We start from the raw sequence: 8,312 nt of genomic DNA, 5'->3' as shown, positions 1-8,312 counted from the left end.
TACTATTTCTGAGTGTCCCCTCAGGCAGAGGAAACAGAATCTTGTCTGGTTTGTGGGGAAGGGGGAAACAGCACTCTAGGATTTGACTTTTCTGGGTCTGCAACCCCCTGGCTCTCCTCCCCAACTCTTATCCTCATACCCCTGTCCCATAGAAGCAGGAGAAAATGCTGTTTAAATTAAATGGCCATGGTTGAAATCCGTGCCAAAAAAAACCCCCATTACATTAACTGGGGGAAGGAGGAATTGGCAGCTTCAGAGATTATTTTTAAGGTCTAATGGCTCAGGTTATGAGGGTTGGAATGCCCTGAACATTACATATGTCCAGCTGTAAGTTAAACTGTATGCAATTAGGTCATCATCTGTGGACACAGGGGACAGTGCAAAGAGCACCCATGGGAGTGGGAGTAGGGGGGAGTTTACCCCAAGCTATCATTCCTTATTTCCTCCTATTGGTTTGTGTTCTAGGGAAAAGGCATGTTTTTTTTTTTTTAAAAAAAAAGGAATGCTATTTTCTGCCTCCTTAAGATTCTATTAATCATGGAAAGTGTACATTCTGCACAGCTGTGACTTCGCCGACTACTTCACTATCATTTTCCACTGAGTAGGTTTTCATTCATTCACGATTGGTACTCAGCCCAAGTCCCCAGCATCCCCCGAGACCCTCCCCATGCTTTCCAAGCTGTAGTTTAGCGTGCACTAGAAGAGAAGCACTGGTGTTTTCCCGTAGACCTACAGGCTGCTGGTTGGAGCCGTCCGGGAGCGAAAGGAAGAATTAGTCTGTGTATTTATGTGGCTGGGCTCCTGTAAATATTTTGATGCATCTGCTGCCAGCTCTGGTCTGAGGGAATATACCTGGCATTTAGATTTGGATGGGGAGCTGTTTTGAATGATAACGGTGCAGCTGGCTGTGAGTCAGTGCATGTGTGTTGGCTGGGAAAAAAAAAATCTCCAAGCTCAACGTTTGCTGAATGCTGAGCTGCAGCGCTCGCTGCCTTTTTTTTTTTTTTTTGTGAGTAGACGAGCCAAACAGATTTTTTTCAGGGGCGACAAGGAAACTCAAAAGTCACCCACAACTACCTTTAAACATGGGGGCTGTGATGGGCACCTTCTCCTCACTGCAGACCAAACAAAGACGACCCTCCAAAGGTAAGAGTCTTCCCGTTGTCTATTGTTCCTCCCGGAGTGTTCTTGGGGAGTGTGGAATATGGTGAATTCGACCACCATGTGCTGCAACTAACCCATGAATATTTAAGTGAGATGCTATTGAGTCTTCCTGTGTGCTGAAAAAGAAACCGAGGGAAAAGGTTGCGAGTGTGAATAGCTGGGGACGAAAGCAGGGAAAAGGAAGTGGGTTTTCTCAGATTTTTGCCTAGTTGCGATACAACAGGTAAGATTGTACTACTGCCCACAGTCATGTGTGCAAGGAAGTGCTTAGTGGCTTGGGGACACTCTCAGAAAGGATCTGTCGGTGACCATTCTCTCTGGTGTGGGGAATCCATAAGAGATATGGCAAATTCTGAGGAGGATACAGTGTGAGGAGGATATAATGTGAAAGGACCATGGTTCTTGGGTGAGAATCTTGCTGTTGAAGATATCATGATTCCCAGGGCACGCTGATTTATGGCTTAATGGAAGTGTGTCCGAGCTAAGGACACATGAGTGTAGAAATCCCTTGCATGCATGTGTGCATACACACACACACCCTCCAAATTCAAACACATAATTTCAGTCAGAGAAATGGGATGTCCGGCAGGGGAGAGGTTGACCCTCTGAGTGAACTCTGAAATGAGCAGCTTCCTTCTGCTTAAGTTCTTGAATCCGGTAGTATTGGCATTAACCCACCAACTGGTTAGAAAGTCAGAAACAGGCAGGTCAGGTAGCTTCAATCTTTGCCTGATTTATGGTGGTGTTTCATGCAAACCCCAGGGTGCTGAACGGAAAGTTGAAGGGCGGGTAGGGGGTGTGAGGCTGGGAAATGAACACGGAGGGTGCTTCAAAAGCGTCTAATAAACTTCCATCACATTTCTCACCAGGAGAAGCCATTCTGTAGCGACATCTTTTCAGATAAAAATACAGAATGCATTTATAGGGAAAATACCGATTTTTCCTGGGTTTGAAGATAAGCTACCCTAGGTGGTAAGAGGCTGGAAGCTGAGATATAATTTCCTAGTTGGAGTTGGAAGAAACTTTCTCTCCCCTCTAACCACTGTGGGTACCAATGATAAGGGTGGATTTGAAGAGGAAAAAGACAAGAAAAATGTTGGATGTCATGGAGAATTCCTTTGCAACAATAAATGCAAATTGTCAGATAATTTTATTGCACATAAAACTAAGACAATTAATCCTGATAACTTCTGCAATTAGTAAAAAATGCAGCACGGCATGTCAAGAAGAGACCCTGATTATTGGAGATAACATATAATCATGGACCTTAAATGACCTTAGGGAAGTAGCATGCCTAGTGGAAAGAGAACGAGCCTAGGATTGAGAGGACCTGGGTTCTAATTCCAGCTCTGCCACTTCTCTGCTGTGTGACCTTGGGTAAATCACCTAACTACTCAGTGTCTGTTACCTCATTTGGAAAATGGGAATTAAGACTGTGAGCCCCGTATAGGACTGTGTCCACCCTGATTAGTTGGTGTCTACCCCAGCAATTAGTTCAGTGCCTGGAACATAGTAAGGGCTTAGCAAATACCATTTTAAAAAAAGAAAATAAAAAGTAATGCCCTTTTCTACTGGGGCACATTGAGACATCTCCAGCAATAAAGTTGGCATGACCTGTTGAGGAGAATGATCCACTCGATAGATTAGGTCTAGAAGGTGAATTCCTGGGTTTGTGAAGTGGCGAGGTCATTCATTCATTGTCATATTTATTGAGCACTTACTATGTGCAGAGCACTGTACTAAGCGCTTGGAAAGTACAATTCAGCAATTGTCCATGGTACCAGTCGCAATAAAGGGAGCAGAAATTTTAAAAGGCAGCATGGCCTAGTGGAAAGAGCACAGAATTAGGAGTTAGGGGACATGGGTTCTAGTCTTGGTCCATTGTGTTCCCTGCTGTGTGATCCTGGGTAAGTCATGTAACCTCTCCGTGACTCAATTTTCTCCTTTGAAAAATGGTAATAAAGTGAGTTCTCCCTACCTCTTAAACTGAGTCCTGTGTGGGCCTGTGTCTGATCCATTTATCTCCCTCAAAGCTTAGCATTGTGTGTGGCACATAGCGAGTGATTAAAAAATACTTTTGTTATTATTCATTCATATTTATTGAGCACTTACTGTATGCAGGGCACTGCACTAAGCACTTGGAAAGTACAATTCAGCAGCAAGGAGAGACAATCCCTGCCCACAATAGGCATTATTCTACTACAGAGTGATGTCGGGTGAGATGCCTACTATAAGACATCTAAACAATGGGGAGAGTACATCTGAGTAAGAGAAAGGTTCCTGCTGTAAAGGAGCTTACAATCTAATGATTATAAGACCAAAGCTGGGCACTGTTTGTTGCCTAGTGTAGAGCAGGGAATCTATAATACTGCTTGATGATGATGGTGATTTAAAATTAAATATTTGAGCAATATTAGAGAATAATGGGGGAGGGCATGCTTTGGAAACAGAGCTGGACTAGACCTTCTTGAAAGGTCCTGCCAGCCAAGGATCAGTAAGATACAGCTTGGCCCTGGGACCATGACAATCATTAGCTCTGAGTTAAATACTTCTCCTAATAATACTAATAATTATGGTACTTGTTAAGCACTTACTATGTGCCAGGCATGAAGTGCTGGGGTAGATCAGGTTAATCTGGTGGGACATAGTCCCAGTTCCACATGGTGCTCACATTCCTATCCCCATTTTACAGATGAGGTAACTGAGGCACAGAAAGGTTAAGTGACTTGCCCAAGGTCACACAGAAGACATGTGGTTGAGCTGGGATTCGAACCCAGGACCTTCTGGCTCCCAGGCCCAAGCTTCATTCACTAAGCCACCCTGCTTCTACTAAGTGAACACTTAGGGTCCATTCTACTGGTAGCTTATGTCTGAAGGTAATCCAGTCTTTGCGAGTAGAGGAAATGGGTCCCTCTGCCTTGAGATAAGAATCAAATGATTTAGACTGGAAATGCACTGAGGAATTCCATTTGAATGTCTTTAACATGCTTGAATGCCTGAGCAGACTTGTCTGGCACATCACAGAATACCCAGGCCTTCGGCGGAAGGAAATGATGGCAGGCAATGGAGGTTCCACTTCTTATTCTTTCCCAAACCGATGGGCACCTAGGAGAGTACAATGCAACAGAATTAGCAGACATGTTCCCATATTGAGTTTATAAGTCTAGAGGGTTGTGCATGTGGTAGAATTTGGTGCTCAGTCATGATAATTATCAAAGTGTTTCACAGACTCCCAGCTCTTTGATGCTTTAATAATAATAATAATGATGGTATTTGTTAAATGCTTACTATGCGTCAAGCACCATTCTAAGCACTGGGGTAGATACAAGCTAATCGGGTTGGACACAGTCCCTGTCCCACATGAGGCTCACAGTCTTAAGCCCCATTTTACAATTGAGGTAACTGAGGCACAAAGAAGTGAAGTGAATTGCCCAAGGTCACACAACAGACAAATGGCAGCCGGGATTAGAACCCAGGCCCGTGCTCTATCCACTAAACCATGCTGCTTCCCTGTGGGCACAGTGGCAGGGGTTACTGCCACCTGGTCACATTTATTATTTTGCTCTGCCATCTCCCGCTTTGCCAGTGGGTGTAAAAATGAGCCTGTGGACAAGAACTGTGGCATCCCAAAAGCCAAAGCACTGTGAGCTTTGAGAAAGGAAGGACTAAGTTTCCTCTCAGGAGAAACCCCACCAGATTTCAGATTGGGAGCAGTCAAGGAGAAAGAGGCATGTACACCCTGTTGCTTGGGGATTTAAGTAGTTTTCTCATTGAAAAGCTGGGAGAAAGCTGAAAATGTTGTGCTTTGTGTAATCTCTTCTCCAGTAGCATTCCAGTGTCATGATAAGCCCTCATTCCTCCCCACACACACATTCAAGTTCTCCAAATGCCCTCGTCATACCTCCTTCATTCAATTCCATCGTATTTGCTGAGCGCTTACTGTGTGCAAAGTACTGGAGCAGCGTGGCTCAGTGGAGAAGAGCACGGGCTTTGGAGTCAGAGGTCATGGGTTCGAATCCCGGCTCCGCCACATGTCTGCTGTGTGACCTTGGGCAAGTCACTTAACTTCTCTGTAAAAGAGAATCATCTGTAAAATGGGGATTAAGAGTGTGAGCCCCATGTGGGACAACTTGATCACCTTGTATCCACCCCCAGCACTTAGAACAGTGCTCTGCACATAGTAAGTGCTTAACAAATGCCATTATTATTATATTATATACTGTACTAAGCACTTGGGAGAGTTGAATATAGCAATAAACAGTCACATTCCCTGCCCACAACAAGCTTACAGTCCTAGGTTTCCGTGTCAACTTTGTTATGGTGAAGAATCAATCATATTTACTGAAAGCTTAGTGTGTGCAGAGACCTTTACTGAGCACTGAAAGACTGAGATCAATTTCTTTGGTTGGAACACCAGTGTTGGAAACACTCTGTGAATTAGTCAATCCATGAATGGTTTCAGTTGAGTGCCTACTGTGTGCAGAACACTGCAATAAGCGCTTGGGAGAGTACAGTACAATATCGTTAGTAGACATGTTTCCAGTCTTCAAGGAGCTTACAGTCTAGTATATGAGGTCTCAGGGTTGATCAGGACTGGAAAACATTGCAAGGTGTTGGAGACCCTAGGACATTGGGTTTTGGAGACCTATTTGGTTCAGGACTTTTCTCCACAAAGGTGTAAGAATGGAGGAGTAGAATTGTGTCCTGGTGGAATGAGTGTTTAATCCAGTGTCTGGGATGGAGTCATGGCCCTTCAATTAGTTCAGCATCTGTTTTGAATTCTCAGCAACATTTGTATTTGTAACCACATGTAGCTAGGTTTGGGAGTAGAAAACCAGAGAAGCAGTGTGGCTCAGTGGAAAGAGCATGGGATTTGGAGTCAGAGGTCATGAGTTCAAATCCCAGCTCTGCCAATTGTCAGCTGTGTGACTTTGGGCTAGTCACTTAACTTCTCTGTGCCTCAGTTACCTCATCTGTAAAATGGGGATTAAGACTGTGAGTGCCCTGTGGGACAACCTGATCACCTTGTATCCCCCCCAGCACTTAGAACAGTGCTTTGCAGATAATAAGCACCTAATAAATGCCATAAAAAAACCTTCAAAGCAGTGAGCTCTGTTGTCCTTCCTACTGATGTAAAACGAAGCCGTGCTTCCTCTTAGTAAACACCATGGTGTCCAGTAGTCCAGGCCAGAAGACTTTGTGTCACCAAATGGCCCAGAGGACTGGGTAATCAATCAATCAACCAATGGTTTTTATTGACCATATACTGTACTGCCGGACTCATAGTTCCAGGTGTAAAGAGAACCCATATAGGCCCTTGGTCAACTTTTCTCAGAAAAAAAGATCATGAGGATGATGGGGGTAAAAACTCATTTCCCTCAGGGGGTCAGCCCAGCTGTCAAGAGCCATGACCACCCTGGCTGGCAGCACCCATCGCTGCTCTTAACTCTTCTGGGCCAGTGCTGCGGTACTTAGTACAGTGCTCTGCAAACAGTAAGTGCTCAGTAAATATGATTGATTCAGAGAAGGGCACCAGGGATGCAGGCCTTTCCCCATGTCTCACCAGAGCCTTACTGTAGACCTGCTCCACAGCTATCGCTGAGCATCTTTGTAGTTACACAGCATTGTCCTGGGCATTTGAGAAAATACAGTAGAAGGAAACTGGAAGTCCATGCCTATGAGGAACTTACCCTTTTAAGGGAGACAGATAGACCCCAATATCCAATAGGTAAAACTACACGTTCTACAGCACAAAAGTAATTAAATAGCAGCGAATCAACATATGTTTACATTCATGTTAGTATGGCTGAGAGGGTCACAAGATTGGGAAGGTGAGGGGTTAGTCAAAGATTGTTTCTTGGAGAAGGTGACTTTAGGAGAGCTCTACAGGAAGGGAGAGCCGTGAATAGAAAGCAGCAGGGTGAAAGCAGGGTGGAGCCGTGAGCCAGAGATGGGAAGAAAGAAGATAGGAACTTCTATCATCAGTATGCACTGGGAGAATGGGATGAGTGAAAAGACTAAGAAAGTAAAGTAAGGCAAGAGCCTTGAAGCTGATTTTGAGGAGTTTTTGTTTGATGTGAAAGGACACAGGGAGTCAGTGGATACATGTTTCAAGAGGATGAACGATGTTTCAAGATGATGATTTGTGCAGCAGCAAATTTGTAATTGTTTATTTTTTTTGAAATTTGTTAAGCATTTATTATTGTACTAAGACAACAATAATAATAATGGTATTTGTTAAGCCTTACTATATGCAAGGCACTGTACTAAGTGCTGGGATGCAAGCTTAACAGGTTGGATGCAGGCTCTGTCCCGTGTGGGGCTCAGTCTTAATCTCCATTTTACAAATGAGGAAACTGAGGCATAGAGAAGTGAAGGGACTTGCCCACGGTCCACAACAGACAAGGGGTGGAGCCAGAAATAGAACCCAGGTCCTTCTGAGTCCTGGGCCCATGTTCTATCCACTAGGCCATGCTGTTATTGGAGTGGGAAGAGAGTGGGACAGGGAAAACTGAGACGAGGCTGGTGCAATAGTCCCACTGTTATATGGCCAGAATTTGTTCCAGGTTGGTGGTGTTACTGACTGAAATGGGAAAGTTATTGGGAGGAGTGGGGCTGGGGAAAAGATGAGAAGCAGCATGGCATAGTGGATAGAATATGGGCCTGGGAATCAAAAGATCATGGGTTCTAATCTCTGCTCCAACACTTGCCTGCTGTGTGACCTTGGGCAAGTCACTTTATTCTCTGTGCCTCATTTATCTCATCTGCAAAATAGGGATTGAGACTGTGAGCCCCGTTTCCATCTTGCATCCATCCCAGGGCTTAATACAGTTCCTGGCACATAGTAAGTCCTTAACAAATACCACAATCATTCTTACTATGAGAGGTTTTGTTTTAGGTATATTGAGTTTGAGGTACAGGTGGGACATCCAAGTTGAGATGACTTGGAGGCAAGGGGAGATGCAGGATGGCAAGTCAGATGAGGGGTCAGGGCTAGATGGGGAGATTTGGAAGTCAACCACATAGAATGAGAGCTGAAGCCTCGTGAGAGGCTGAACTCTGTGAGAGAGCCAGTGTAGCCCTGGAAGAGTAGGGGACCGGAATAGAGTCCCACAGTAAGCTGATGAGAGACAGAGGAGGAGCCAGAC

General features: G+C 44.6%; 1 protein-coding gene across 5 annotated transcripts in view; it reads left to right on the top strand.

Annotated features, from left to right (window-relative positions):
• The first annotated feature begins 749 nt into the window (after window positions 1-749).
• The window catches only part of KCNIP1 (potassium voltage-gated channel interacting protein 1), a 268,083-nt gene continuing 260,520 nt past the window's right edge, over window positions 750-8,312 (top strand). For all 5 annotated transcript variants that reach the window (XM_038740409.1, XM_038740404.1, XM_038740408.1 and 2 more), the window contains exon 1: window positions 750-1,146. In XM_038740409.1, coding sequence (XP_038596337.1) covers window positions 1,086-1,146 — 61 coding nt within the window. In that variant the 5' untranslated portion in view covers window positions 750-1,085. The remainder of the gene's footprint in view (window positions 1,147-8,312) is intronic.

The sequence above is a fragment of the Tachyglossus aculeatus genome, chromosome X1 (genome assembly GCF_015852505.1).
Source record: "Tachyglossus aculeatus isolate mTacAcu1 chromosome X1, mTacAcu1.pri, whole genome shotgun sequence".
Classification (NCBI taxonomy): Eukaryota; Metazoa; Chordata; class Mammalia; order Monotremata; family Tachyglossidae; genus Tachyglossus; species Tachyglossus aculeatus.
Note: the sequence above shows the minus strand (reverse complement) of the source record. Positions and strands in the feature narration are given on the sequence as shown.